This window comes from Eurosta solidaginis, chromosome 1 (genome assembly GCF_040869045.1).
Source record: "Eurosta solidaginis isolate ZX-2024a chromosome 1, ASM4086904v1, whole genome shotgun sequence".
NCBI lineage: Eukaryota > Metazoa > Arthropoda > Insecta > Diptera > Tephritidae > Eurosta > Eurosta solidaginis.
The window spans coordinates 386,041,052-386,056,596 of NC_090319.1; the positions used below are offsets into that span (position 1 = coordinate 386,041,052).

General features: G+C 33.7%; 1 protein-coding gene across 3 annotated transcripts in view; it reads left to right on the forward strand.

The window, feature by feature from the left end:
- mbc (myoblast city) overlaps positions 1-13,745 on the forward strand; it is a 95,308-nt gene extending 81,563 nt beyond the window's left edge. For all 3 annotated transcript variants that reach the window (XM_067763354.1, XM_067763352.1, XM_067763353.1), the window contains 10 exons: positions 252-1,092; positions 2,435-3,489; positions 3,955-4,228; positions 4,283-4,395; positions 4,667-4,782; positions 4,859-4,945; positions 5,408-5,486; positions 5,576-5,743; positions 5,853-6,009; positions 8,034-13,745. In XM_067763354.1, the coding sequence (XP_067619455.1) occupies positions 252-1,092; positions 2,435-3,489; positions 3,955-4,228; positions 4,283-4,395; positions 4,667-4,782; positions 4,859-4,945; positions 5,408-5,486; positions 5,576-5,743; positions 5,853-6,009; positions 8,034-8,338 (3,195 nt within the window). In that variant the 3' untranslated portion in view covers positions 8,339-13,745. The remainder of the gene's footprint in view (positions 1-251; positions 1,093-2,434; positions 3,490-3,954; positions 4,229-4,282; positions 4,396-4,666; positions 4,783-4,858; positions 4,946-5,407; positions 5,487-5,575; positions 5,744-5,852; positions 6,010-8,033) is intronic.
- Positions 13,746-15,545: the final 1,800 nt, after the last annotated feature.

Here is a 15,545-nt window from a genome sequence, read left to right on the forward strand (position 1 = left end):
AAATTTTATTAAGTCACTATATATGTATGCTATGATTTCAAGTAAGGAAATTAACCTCTAAGATAAAATTATATTCATAATATATGTAAGTGCAGTACTTAGTATTTAATATGAATAATCAATAAGGTCTTATCATTCAAAGAAGCGTCGATAAAATTATAAATGAAACACTTCTAGTGCTTTACAGTTCTATCAATTTATTTATATTTTTTATGTGCTAATCAGTCTCAAACATTATCAAATTACAACAGGTTAACGAATGTATTACCATAATGAATAATATTCTGCGTCTGTTGTATCGCCAAGATATTGGAAAAACGCATAATGACGTACGCGACATAATGCTGATACTTCTACGAACCATAATTAAAACTTCACATGCTCTCGATCGCGAAAACCAACTTGTTGGCAATCTAGTAGCTATCATGTTGGGTATTCTACAACGAATGGATGCTGCACACTACGAAATTTTCGTGCGCCAACTTAACAATCGTTTCGAATTACAAGATTTTATAATCGAAATTTTACTTGTTTTTGAAGAACTCGTTTCGCCACATCAAAAACCAGTATTTTCACGTGATTGGATGGATATGATAATGCATCAGAATACGGTGATATTGGGTTCATTGCAGCATATCTCCGTTGTAATAATCGATCACTTTTTCGATCCATTCGAGAAGCAAGTATGGTCGAATTTTTTCCAATGTTCCATTGCATTCCTCATACAATCACCGCTACAATTAAATGATTTCAATGATAATAAACGTCAAATTGTATTTGCACGTTATCGTGATATACGTAAAGATACGGCGCAAGAAATACGTAAAATGTGGTTTCAATTGGGCGAACATAAACCGAAATTCGTACCACAATTAGTTGAACCGATACTTGAAATGAGCATGATACCTGAAGTGGAACTACGCAAAGCAACAATACCAATATTTTTCGATATGATGCAATGTGAGTACTATAGTTCGAAAATGCTACCACATAGTTATGGTGATACCAAGCGGAATAATATGCATTATAAGGCCAACTTTAACGAATTCGAAACAGAAATGATCGAGAAGTTAGATATTTTAATTGGTGCAGGTAAGTGCAGTTTGTATAATACGGATGGCCAACGGTATATTTTTGTTTTATTAATCCAGTCACGCTTACTAATACCGTTCGTCACAACTCCTTGATAACTTCGGGACTATATCGGAGTTGTTTTCGAGATCATTTCGACTACTCGTAAGCATTTCCTGATCATTTTGATATATCATCAATTCGGTCAACTCCGGGAATATTGCGGAATCACTTCGGGACTGTTTTTGTAAACATGTCGGAACTATTTCAAAATTGTTTTCAGAACAATTTCGGTACCGCTTGAAGATTATATTTGTGATCATTTCGGGAAAGTTTCACGAGCATTTCGTGATTGTTTTGGTTTCCGCATGTTTCGGAACCGTTTCAGTATCATTGGATTTATTTCGGTTTTACGCGACTAATTAAGATTGCTTTTTATGATTTTGAGATTAATTTGGGCCATATCGGAATCACTTTTAAAGAATTTAGGTACATTTTCTCAATATTTTAACTATTGTTTTCAAAAGTCGGAATCATTTCGCGATCGTTTTTGTATCATTTTGAGACCATTTCGTGATAAGTTTTAGTCTACTACGGGTCATTCTGGCATGATGTTTGAGATAATCGTGATAACTTCAGGAATCACTTCAGGACAGTTATCGGCATCTTCTCGTAAATATTTCAGAACCGTTGTGGTATCATCCGATGATCATTCGGGAACATTCCGGAACTAATTCTGGATTATTGCACGGTTATTTCGGAACTGTTTTGGGGTAGTTTCGTGGCCATTCCAGGACCAACTTCTGGATAATTTTGGGATTCTTTTCGAGATCGTGCCGAGATCATTTCGACAGCGTCATTGGATTATTTCGGCATTGCTTTTGGATAATTTTGGGACCGTTTGGTCAAAATTTGTGACTATCTCCCGATTATTCTGTCATGATTGTCGGTACAATTTCGGGAATTTTTCGGCTATCTCCATATATCATAGCATTATTTTCGGCATCATTTCAGGATTCTTTCGGAATCATTTCCGAATTGTTTTCAAGATAATCTCAATGCTTTTGGGGAAAATCTTATTTATGAGTCGATTTGCTTGAGGTAGGCGTGATGGAAAAGTAAAAAAGAGAGCGAAGGATAAACCGATGAAAAGGGAGACTCTGCGAAGGGAAATATTGAGAGATATCAGGATTTAGAGAGAAAAGTAGAACGGGAGAAAGTGGAAAAAGAAGAAAGGTAGAAGTAAGGCAAGAGGATGTAAAAAAGGAGAGAGAGGAGCGAAGACTGGCCCATAGAGACCTTTTTGAAGTTCTTTTGTGATCGAATTTAATTTGTATCTTCAATTTTTTTTTTTCTTTTACAGGCAAAGGCGATGCCGACTATAAAGAACTTTTCCAGAGCATTATGCTGGAAAAATGCCAAGCACACAATATACTTAATATTGAAGGCACTAAATTTGTGAACATGGTGACAAAACTTATAGAACGCTTACTCGAGTATCGTTGCATCATACAAGACGAGAGTAAAGAGAATCGCATGGCTTGTACTTTTTCATTACTACAATTTTACTCGCAAGTAAATCGTAAAGAGATGTACATTCGTTACGTTTATAAACTATGCGATTTACATATGGAATTCAATAACTACACCGAAGCTGCGTTCACGTTAAAACTACACACCGAATTGTTGCAATGGAACGATACCGAATTATCTCCGCTCTTGCGCTCTCATCGTCATATGGCTTGCCGTACGCATCGCGAGCTCAAAGAGGCGCTCTATTACGAAATTATCGATTACTTTGATCGAGGCCACATGTTTGAGTGCGCCATCGATATGTGCAAAATTTTAGCACAAGAATATGAGAATGAAATCTATGATTATTTGAAACTAGCAAAACTACTAACAAAAATGGCACAGTTTTTTGAGAAAATATTGAATGAATTGCGGCATACTTCAGAATATTTTCGCGTCTGCTTTTATGGCTTGGGCTTTCCACGGTTTTTGCAAAATAAAGCTTTCATATTTCGTGGTGAAGAGTATGAACGTTTGAGTGATTTCTGTTCGCGTATTTTAGTGCAACATCCACAAGCTGAACTCATGCAAACGCTGGAGGCACCTGGTGAGGATATAACACAAACAGATGGACAATTTATACAAGTGAATAAAGTGGAACCACTTTTGAATGAGAATTTCACTAAATTTGATGGGAAAATGGTGTCAACTAAAATAGTCAGTTACTTCACATCAAATAATGTCCAAAAATTTCAATTTTCGCGTCCCTATCGCGAAAGCAATGGCAATGGCGGCGGTGCAGATGATGTGCGCAGTCTTTGGCTCGAGCGTACTGTGATGACGACCAGTTATCCATTGCCAGGCATATTGCGTTGGTTTCCTGTCGCTGACACAAAGAAGTCTAAGGTAGGTTGATGGGAATAATGGCCTTCACTTGGCTGGATCGAAAAAAAGTTGCAACGCTATGCCCCCGTGACTATTTTTTTGATTTGGTTTCTTAATATAACCTCCGTATTTAACATCAAATTTTAAAACTAAACATCTCACCTTTTGCGCTTTTAAGTCGTTTTCAAATAGCTTTGTTTACTAAACCAGTTAAAGCCGCTTAAACTATACTTCTCCGTTTGCAAAGCTATAAAAACAGCTATGTGAAGACGTCTGGGCAGCTCGAAAGAACTATAGAAGGAATCAGAAAGATCGAAAAAATGGGATATCAATTTTAAACAATTTCGGGCGGTCTTCTGCAACTTTTTTATTTCGTTTGTTATTTTCGAAATCGCCTAAAAGTAGGCATTCACACATGAAATTATTACATACGTGTATGGATAGAAGAAAATTATTAAATTGCCTTTTTATTTTTATTTTGACCAGATATCACCAATCGCTTTAGCTATTGAAACAATGAAGAAAACCAATAAGGATATACGTGACCTGATTATCGAACACCGAAATGATGAAACACTACCCATAAATCCATTGAGCATGAAAATTAATGGCATTGTCGATCCAGCAGTAATGGGCGGTTTTAACAAATATGAGGATGCCTTCTTAAAAGCCGACTATTTAGAGGAGCATCCTGAGGAGAAGCCCTTGGTAGAAGAATTAAAAGATCTAATCGCATCGCAAATACCCTTACTAGAGATAGGTATGTATATTTGCTAATACGAAAAAAGTATATTTTACGAAAACTTTCCCGCAGCCATAACCCTGCACAAACATAAAGCACCGGAAAGTTTGAGGCTTTTCCACGAGCGTATGGAACAATGCTTTGCTGATATGCAAACGAATGTGGAAAACAAATATGGCAAGAAGGTAAGTATAGTATAGTGTATCAAATACAGGAAAATATTATTTAGGCCCCATGCATAAAAAGTGATCATTTGCTCCGACACGATTTTTTAAGCAAAAAGTGGCTTGTTTGATTTTGTTGCTAAAGAAATAAAATATCATTTCTTTTTTGTCTTAAATATAACTGACTATTTCTGAAGATATTTGAAGAAGTTTAGTCTGGCTTTTCTTGGCTGTATTTTCTTTTGCGTGAACTTTGATTTTGGAGTGAAAACTTATCGCCTTTTTCTTTCAGGCTTGTGACTTGAAATTAGATCGCGAGTCGGTGATTATGCGCCGTAATTGTTCCTTCATCCCTGGTATGTTTGAGGGCAATAATCGGCTGTCGGAAACAAGTATGGGATCGTCGGAGTAAGTATTAAAACATCAATATTATTTTCTTTCGAACTCATGCTCACATCTCTTTTTATTGCATACCCAAACGCAGTAGCGGCTTGTCGAAATCGACTTCCTCGACACGTCCGCAAACCAGCTCAATAAAATCAACATTTGCAAGCTTTAATTTCAATCCAAGGTAACATTTAAATGCACAAAACGATATCTCATAATTGCAGTAAGAAGTTGAATAACACACAGAGTTTCTCTAAGCCAGCCAAGCACGCACCATATTTTTATTATATATAAAAATAAATTTATAAATATGCACCGTAGAATAAACTCTTTACTAATCAGTAAAATTTGTTTTCTCTATCATTCTTAATGCACTCCATTTTTAGTTTGAATATCTAATTTAGTTTAGTTAGTATAGTTGTTATGATTTGCATAAATTTTGTTTTAAAAAATTTCAAGTTTGATGGTTGTTATTTCTTTCGTTGTTGTTTGGTTTTATTTGTACTTTTAGTTGTTTGTGTTTTTTTGTTGGTTTCTTTGCGTTATTTTCAAATTTATTTTCGCTTACTTTTTGCAATGTTTGCCTTTCGTTTTGATTACAAATTTAATTTCTCAACAACAACCACAACAACAACGACTACAACAGACCAAGCCTCGGCCATTCGCCAAGCACAAAAAGCAAGTCTAAAGAGAAAACTCCTTCAAAACGGCGCTCAATGAAAAAGGTTTGTAATTTTTGTTGCCACGCTTGGTGGTTTTTTGTTTGTTTGCAAAATTTCTAAACTAAGTTTTATATATATTTATATATACTCAGCTGGATCGCGAAACGTTGAGTTTGCCCGTGGCAAATAGCCAGTGGTATACACCACCATTAACAACCATAACCGCGACGCCAGAGAGGGATTCAAATACATCGATAACAAGCGCCTCTAATACATCTTTAACGGCTAAAACGCCAGATCCAAAAGTGTTGACGCAAGAGGTAAGTCGCAAATTAGCCTAGTTTTCGGTTACAACCGAACATAGACTATTTCACTCGTTTTTTCATTCGATTTAATAACTAATTCTAATTATTTTTGTTCAATTTCTAGTTAACCACGAAACGCCCGTTGCGCTCTGAAAAGGAAAAGGAACGCCGCTTGTCACGTCCTGCCAGCATTGCAACACCCACCACAGGGATGAAAGGATTTTCCAGTACCGATGCCCATTCGCTTTCAGGGGCGGATAGTAGCAATCGTAATTCAGTTGGTGAGTAAAACAAATTTTAATACGTCTAATATCATTCCAAGGATTTTATCACGAAAGTGTCTTGAGGCGATAAATGTTTAGTTCAGCGTACTTCTGTTGGTACAACCTAAGTAAACCACTTCTTAGATATAGAGCTTCATGGTGCAGAGGGACGAGAGTATTTACGAAGCGCGTTAGTCCTAGCAGAATAGATTATTTAATTGGCACCTATTCATTCTTAAAGGCAGAAAGGTTTACGCATATCATTGGGTATCCGTTAGGTTGCCGAATTTAAATTAAGAAAAGTCAAGAGATAAGTTTGACTGTTATGCTATTTTTTATTTCATTTATTTATTCAATAAGCCATCTCGAAAGCGATTTTAGCCATTTCGTAGCAAGTCACGCCAGCTATCCCTGTTTCGCGATAACTGACGCCAATTGGGAGCCCCAAGTGAGGTCAAGTCTTCCTCCACCTGCCTCTCCCAACTTAGTGGAGGTCTCTCATCTCCTCTGCTTCCAAACTGAGGTGTCGACTGAAATACTCTCTTGGCCGGAACGTCGTCGTCCATTCGCATAACATGACCTAGCCAGCGAAGCCTTTGGGTTTTTATTCGCTGCAACATCGTCATATTTGCTCATAAAGTTCATTATTATACCTCCTTCGATACTCGCCGTAGGCATCATGGATAGGACCATTAATATTCCGGAGAACATTTCTCTCTAACACTCCAAGAGTCATCTCATCTTCTCTCGACACTGTCCACGAGTCCGAGCCATACATCAGGACTGGTATGATGAACGACTTGTAGAGCGTAATTTTTTGTGCCCATCGGGTTAGGGGGCTTAGAACATACCTGCGGTAGGTATGCCTGTCGTCAGAGGCGCCTAAATACCATATTGATTCAAGGGGTTGTGTAGCCATCTCAAGGGGTTGCCAGCGCAATATATAGCTTCTCCAACCCAATTGCCAACCTCACCCGTGGCGAACCCCTTTTCATTAACAGCCGAGGCTCTAATGGGGTGGGATGGCGGGTTGGCCTAGATGGTTACATGTGGTCATACCAAATCGTTCCCGAGATGGTCGGGCTAGTACCTTTATGGTGCTTGTTACCGGAACGTACCTGATCTGCATCCCGCAAAGGATCATCAATATCGATAATACTCCCCAAGACCTTCGTAGAGTGTCTTTATCGCTACAACAACAACAACAGCGTAATTTTTGTTCGTCGAGAGGGGACTTAACTTTTCAATTGCCGACTCAGTCAAAAGTAGCAATTGGTGGCAATAGTTATTTTGATTTGATTTCCAAGCGTTTTTGCTGTTAATGCTGGTTCCCAAATTGACGAAATGCTTTACAGTCTCGAATTTATATTCGTCAACAGTGACTCGGCTGCCATGGCGCGAATGCACCGATTCTTTCTTGGATGACAGCAAGTACTTCGTCTTGTCCTTATTTACGTGGGAGATGCAGTCACGAATCGACGGTAGATATCCCAAACCGCTTGGAAGAAATCAAAAGGAGATAGAGAGTTGCATATGATCCAACAGACAGGAAAGGCGTAGAAAGAAGCGCGGGGCTGCAAAATCTCTTAGATCATATGCAAATACTACGATATCAGACAAAGTTGCTCATATCTCTAACAGGACACTGTCTTCTGGCGTCATATGCATAAAAACTAGGACTTATCAGTAACAGCAGATGCAGATGTAAGGTTGAGCACGTATTGTGCTTCTGTTATGCACTTGCGAGGTCAAGCATCCAGCTACTAAGGGAGGCAGAGCTGTCAGATCTCAAGGCTGCTATTAAGCTAGGACCTAGAAACCTGATAGTATTGGTTTAGAGGACGGAGTTATTCTATAACATATGTCCTGGCACCTGATTGGAGTTATTCCGTTACGTCGTCAAACAAATTCTGGTAATACTATGGACACATTCGGTCTATGAGAGGTCTTTATTAACCGGCCAGTTCAATCTCACCTATGCTCCCTACAATACAAGTGAATACTTTTCAACCAGTATACTAATTTAAATTTAATCTTTTCAGATACAACAGACTCCACTTCGGAAGAAGATCTCATACCGCCCCCACTGCCGGCCAAAACACGAGACTCAACCGATTTTAGCAGTTTTACTTACAGTATTGACTGGAATCCCAATAATTTTCCTATGAGCCCACTTAGCACGAGTACAATAACAACAACTACCAGCACCATAATACAGCAAACTCAACTCAATAGTATTACAAATAATAATTACGAATATGTTGAGGCCAGAAATATTGTATTAGCCGAAAAACGGCCGCCAACACCACCACCCAAACCTTCACGAAATAGTAAACACATTCCATAGTAACGAGAAGCAAAAACAAGAGCGACAAGTTATTAACAATGTTAAGAGTGAAGCCATAAGAAAAATTGATATAGAATTGATTGTGTAAAGTGGTTGTGACTTTGATTTCTAATTAGATAAGCACGTACAGAGCATGGGAAAGTGCTAAAAAAAATACAAGAACTGAAGGAATTGATGTGTAGCCGCAGCAATACAAACGAAAAAGTGCCAAAAAAATTTAATTGAAAAAAAAAGGAATTTAAGTTATAAAAAATAATGAAAATGGGAATTTGTATACATTTTTGTATAAACAAAAAAAGCTAAATGCCGCTCCAAAGGGCATTTTGAAGAAATTTGTCTAAAATTCGAATAAGGCAAGAATGAGGATTTTTTAAGTCAAAGGTTTATAATAGAGCTGTGAGTACTTTACCCATAAACGGGTCAATATAGGAATAGATCATTTGAAATTGAGAATAGTAAGTTGCAATAAGTAAACTTCTGAAAATTTTTATTTTTTCTAAATTGTTTTTCAATCAATTAAGGGATTTTCCAATATTAAGTGAAATTAATGTATGTAGAAAATACCTGCCATTTTTTTTTGTTTGCAGCTGTATATTATATGTCCTTAACATTTGGTTGTTGGACAAATTTCCTCAGAATACCCCACTGTGACATTCTTTATGCATACTTATATTAAAACGAAGCGAATGTATATATCGTTGTTTGTAGCAATATTATATAGTTAAATGCAATAATTGATATTAAGTTGAATATATAAGTATTTAGTTATCGTGTCATGTATTTTATTGATGTCTTTGTTGTTATATGAAAATGTATAATACAACCTAAAATAAGGTCGATACCAATATATTGAATGAAGTCAATTTCAACAAATTAAAAAAAAAGAATAAAACTATAATTCGTCTTCCTAATCTAAGTATACACCTAAACACACTCCAATTTTTTAATTTGTTTTAATTTGTTTGACTATTTTAATTTCACAATTTCTTTTGGCTCATTCCATTTCAAGACACCCGGTCCGCGCAGACATGATTTTTGATTTCGATGAAATTTTAATATGTTGTTCTTTGGTCAAAATAATGAAAGACGTGTTTTTTTTTGCCTCAAAAAAATGTTTTTTTTCGGATTTATCGGCAATTGATTTCGATAAAATGCAATCGATATTTTATTCACCTATTTCTTCAACTGTCAATAACTTTGTCAAAAATTAACCGATTCTAATGATTTTTTCTTTGAAATGTTCGCTATTGCTTTTAATTTTATATAAATTTATAAACAATAGCATATAGTTAAAAAAATATTTTTTTTAGTATTTAATAAAAATTTATGACTTTTTTCAAAAATTAATATTTCAAAAAATGTAAATTTTTTTTTTGTTAAACTTTTTCTATATCGAGCGAACAGTTTATATTTCAACTTGGGTAAATATCTATTAGCCAAAACTCGTTGTTTTCGAAATATGCTTTCAATAATAAATGTGATATCTTAATTAATTCTAAGCATTTGGCATTGATCGCCTTGTATGCTGATATGTATTACATCAATATATGTCGAAAAAAAGGTTTATTATTCAAAAATTAATATTTCGAGAACAACGAGTTTTGGGAAATATAACTGTTCACTCGATATAGAAAAAGTTTAAACAAAAAAAAAAAAAAATAACGGTTTTTTGAAATATTAATTTTTTAAAAAAAAAGTTATAAATTTTTACTAAATACTAAAAAAATAATTGTTTTAACTATATGCAATTGTTTATAAATTTATATTAAATTAAAAGTAATAAAGAACATCTCAAAGAAAAAATCATGAGAATCGGTTAATTTTTGACAAAGTTATTGACAGTTGAAGAAATAGGTGAATAAAATAGCGATTGCATTTTATCGAATTCAATTGCCGATAAAACCGAAAAATTTTTTTTTGAGGCAAAAAAAAAAAAACACGTGTTTCATTATTTTGACCAAAGAACAACATATTAAAATTTCATCGAAACCAAAAATCATGTCCTGCGCGGACCCGGCGCCTTGAAGTGGAATCAGCCACTTTAAATTAAGTTCTTATACCTACTTTAAACGATCAATAATTAAGTCAGTTACTACGTATACCCAAATTAATGTACCTAACCCACCCAGAAATGACATGTTTTAAACATTTATGTAAATTCGTTTTTAGTTTAATATTTTTCTCATAGTATATATTTACGTTGCAGACTTTGTTCCTATTCTTTAAGAGTTCGAAAACCTTTAAACTTTTTTTTTTACTTTTACCTGGAATCAGTTTTGTATGTAGCCCATTTAATTCTACTCCAACGAAGTGGAAATTTTAAGTGGTTTAAAAATCTTGAATTTATGGAAAGGAAATAATTAGTGCCTTCAGAAAGAAAAAAAAATTGTTCGTGAGACTAAAATTTAATAAGTCGCAATGTTTCACCTTCGGAATTAAAGAATAAAATAAAATGAAAAAATGATTTTTTAAATTTTCAGAAAACATTTTTAAATTAGATTTCGATGAGAAAAATATTCAAGTTATACAAAGTTTATTTATATGGTCAAAACATGTCAATTCTGCGTGGGTTGTATAGCCGAGTAAATGTGGTAAAATAACCTTAAAGAGTCTTTAAACGGTTTCAAAATCAAAACGGTTTGAACTGTTCTTTAAGTAAATTCAGTATTTGAGTTAATTTGAACAATAATATTAGGTTTACTAGCAGAGCGCTTTGACTCACGAGTTTTGTTTTAAAATGTGTCAAAATTTTATGAGTTTAATTCCTCACGAAAAGGTAACCACTCTTGAGTTAAAAATATAACTTGCCGTTTCGCAATGAGCAAAAATAATTAAAAAATAAACAAAAACTAAGACAGGCGACAACACTAATCCGAATTAGCTAACAACCTAATGCGATCTAAATTCTACATCTTCTGAAAGCAGTGTATAAAGAATTAAGGATCCTGCTAAGCAAGAGAGCAAGAGATTGTGGGAGAGGGACCCCACTCCGCTGGTAGTTTATTCAGATTAATGTTGCCGTCGGTCTATTCTATAAGGCGCACAAATAAAATTAAGTAGAAAAATACAAAAATAGCTATTAATATCGTTTCATTTGTTATTTCTTATGATAGAAGTGCCACAGATTAATTACGAAAACACAACAAACACACAAATGTGTATACATATGTTGCAATTACAAACAAAAAAATACAAATCGAAAATAATGTTAGTGGAAACAACGCACATTTTGCAAACCTATTTAAATCAACTGTGAAAAAGAATAACTAAAAAATATTGCAGATTTTTTGAACGCTTTTCGTTTTTACCTAGCAAAATATGTACTAGTTTAAGTAATTTTATATGAGATAGGAATATTTATATTATATACGTGTTTATGGGCTTGTGTTTTTGAACATATACATACCTACACGTGCGCGTAAAGAAATAAAAATTATTTGTAAAATATAAGTCATTTTATTTAATAATTTGGGAAAAATTTAAACAACGTCCGTCCTGATGTCACGTTGTTTAAATTTTTCCAAAATTATTAAATAAAATTATAAAATTAAAAAATTGCTTCAAATAAATGTTTTCATACATTTAAAAAAAAAAAAAAAAAAGCAATACGGGCAATCCCCGATTATTAAATCATAAGTCATTTTCTTTTTTTCTTTAATTAAAAAAAAAACAAAACTAATGTATAACCAACTTCAAAAACTGTTCCAAAAAATTCAAGAAGTTTTCAAAATTCCTAAACAAATATTTTGAGTTTTTAGTTTTTGAAATAAATCATGGAATCCAAATAGGTTTTGCGTTTTGTCGGAATTGCAAACCAATATTAATTCAAATTGGTGTCATAAAACAGTATTGGTTTTGCTGTTTTCGAATTTAAATAAAAAGCGATGTTCGAATCAGCTGTTTTGCAGTGTTATCGGTGCACCGGCAATTTTGATGTTAATTTTTTTGGCAAAATTTTATAAAATAACTGTTTTGTGCCTCTAAACAGAAATAAACAAATTTATTGACATTAAAATGGCACCAGCAGTTGTAGCATTTTTTATGTTATTGGAAGAAGAAAGTTGCGAGGTCAAAAGCAAAATTGTGAGAGATCGGAGCACAATCCATTTGAGCTGCCAGAGACAGCGTAATTAAAAATATTTCTTAATATGGGTTTCTAAATATTTATAGTGTATTTGCAGTTACATTGAATAATATGGCATAAACAAAGAGGCTTTCCGAATGATTTTGGACACCATTGAAAGACGCTTAACCCGCTCGAATGTTCTCCCAGTGCTGCAACTAGCTGCTACCTTACGATTTTTAGCTGAAGCATCCTATCAAAGATCAGTTGGCAAGGATTCTAGCATGATTGTGGGAAGAAGCACTATGTCAACGATTTTAGATGATGTGCTTCGTGAAGCCCTTCGCAATATCTGGATGTTTCTCCATAAATTCAGTCAAAATACTGTTTTGAATTGAATTTTTATGCTTTCCCCCATTAAGAGTGAAAATATATGTAAATTTACATTTATTTATATAAAATAAACAGTTATTTACTTACATTTTTAGAAAATATTCAACTGCAAGAAAAAAATAACTATGAAAAAATGAAATCCAACAGCATTTAACTGATTGGTTTGTTTCCGATAGCAAAAACGATATTATCGGATTCTGTGACACCTAAAACCGACACTAATTCCAATTCGAACATTAAACCGATAACATTGGATTTCATTACACCAAAGTAATTTTTTTGTCGTTTTTAAATCCGATTCCGACAACAATTGGATTCCATGACAGCCCTGAGTGCAATATTTTACTCCTACAAAAAGTGTAAAATTATAAAAATTATATGAAAGAAAATTAAGACAAAAAAATTACAAAAATTATTGCAAATTTGAGACTTCCAACGTTTTCTTAATCTGTAAATAAAATTTGGAGTTTTTCATGAAGACTTAAAAGCTTCTCAAATATGCGAATTTTTTCTATATGCATATGTTCGAAATTATTTTACATAGTTTTCGTTATATAATTCATTAAAATCTTTCTAAAAATAAGCTAAACTGAAAAACTAAGAAGATAACTGATATAATTTGGTAATTTTTTAATTTAAATTTTTTTTAAAGGCAATCATTGCTATATCTTTTAAATAAACTATTATTGTATTATTAATTCGCCTCTAGTTTTATGCTTTAGTATAATATTTTAAACATCAATGCGTAATCAAAATTATTTTATTTTTAATATCGTTTTAATATTTTACAACGACAACTCAAGTACATATGTATGTATATTGTATACAAATACTGAACACTTTCGTAAGCCTTAATCTTTGTTTAATGTATATTTTTAAATTTATATATATTTACCAAAGATTTATTAAGATTAAATAAAATGGCAATTCACATGCAAGAAAACATAAAAATGATTTAATTATTTATTGAATATTATTGCAGTTAGGAAAGAAGGTAATGGATGTAATGTATAGTCATTTTTCTCTCTACATTAATTTTAGTATTAAATAAAACATAGACGGTGCTAAAAAAAAAATAAAAAAACGTGAGCACCATGCACTCGTGAAGTTTGATGTGTAAACATACGTCTACACCAGAGAACTGCAAAAATTACAATTTTCATGATTTAATCAAACACTAAAACTTGCATTCACATTCAGTCATGCGAATAAACTCATATTGAATAAACTCATAATTGAATAAACTAGTAATTGAATATACTCAGCATCTGTCTTTACAAGACTCTGTTAGCATGATTGCGATCAAATGATCGAACAGGGGCCAAATCGTAACATCCGTGATGGTATAACTCGTCAGGTAAAAACATGACTACTTCGATCGTAATTTTACAGGTTACGTTCCACTTTCATTCGAACACAAACTGGCGATCGTATAGACACAATTTTCATTGAAAAAGTAAGAAAATTGTTAAAACAGATGAATACATAAAATATAATAACAAATCTGAAACTCTTATTATTAAGAAAGGTTGAATTCAAACTAGCTTAATCCAAACCAAAAGGAAATATTGGCGGAATTCATGACGAGACACCCGCTTTGGTATTGGCTTTCTTCAAATTTTACTTCTCCATAAAGTAACTAAAAACTTCTTAAGTTAAGCGAAATTTCTTCATGAAACTGCAATAATTTTTTGTTACAAAGAAATAATACATAAATGATATGTTTGGGCTTTGTTCGATAAGTCCCAAGGGTTACTGCACTCTCTTAACCGCCTTTGGACTATCTTTTCATCGCCTTCTCTATTACTGGAGCTCAAACAAAAGAATAAAATTTGATCCATCGCAGTTATTTACTTTATTTTTTATATTTTGGCAACCAATTTGACAGTTCAAAATCTATTGTGAGCTAAAAATACAATCCAACCTAATGTGGATTGTAGAATTTATTGTGAATTGAAAATAAATTACGCTCCGTTTGCTATCGTATGTTATAATCCCATTTTGTTTATACGTGTGACGTATCACGTAATTTTCTTTCGTATAGTTGCCGATCCGTGAGCGTATGTTACGATTCGAGTCCAGGTTTTGCGTACGATTGTATTGATCAAACGAAGGTAAGCGGAGAATAAAATCAAAGCACGAGAATTAGTATCGTTTAGTTCGGCAAACAAACACAATCGTAAGCAATGTTTATATGTATATTTATATGTAGCTTGTCGCCGTGACGTAAGGGCGGAAGAATCATTCAGACGCATGGAGTTTTCATATTTGCCTTTTCATTCCGATGAATGTAATCACCGTTGAGGCAAACGAGCAAACGCCTGAATTGATTATATTCACGCATGCAATAAGTTGGTTGATTTTAAATCAATGTCGATTATGTTCGCTTAAGCAAGTTGGATCATTGAACACGATCATGTTGCCGAATGTAATCGAAGGCTGTTGTGTTCGATTTTTACAGTTCATTGGTCTACACCTTTTTCAGTTCATATTCAGAATTTCATTTCATACTCAAAAATTACAATTCATATTCAGAAAATTGCACTATACGCTTTTAAATTTTGTGTTGCATACATAGAAGCAAGGCGGTTGGCGTGGTGTGGTGGTAGCGTACTCTGCAATACCATATAAAAACGTAAATACATATTGTAACGAATTTAGGGAAATTCCGCTTATTTGAAACCTTCTGCTAATGTTCGAATCGCTAAACTGTTGAATAAATCACTCCAATATTCTGTATTGCAAATTGGT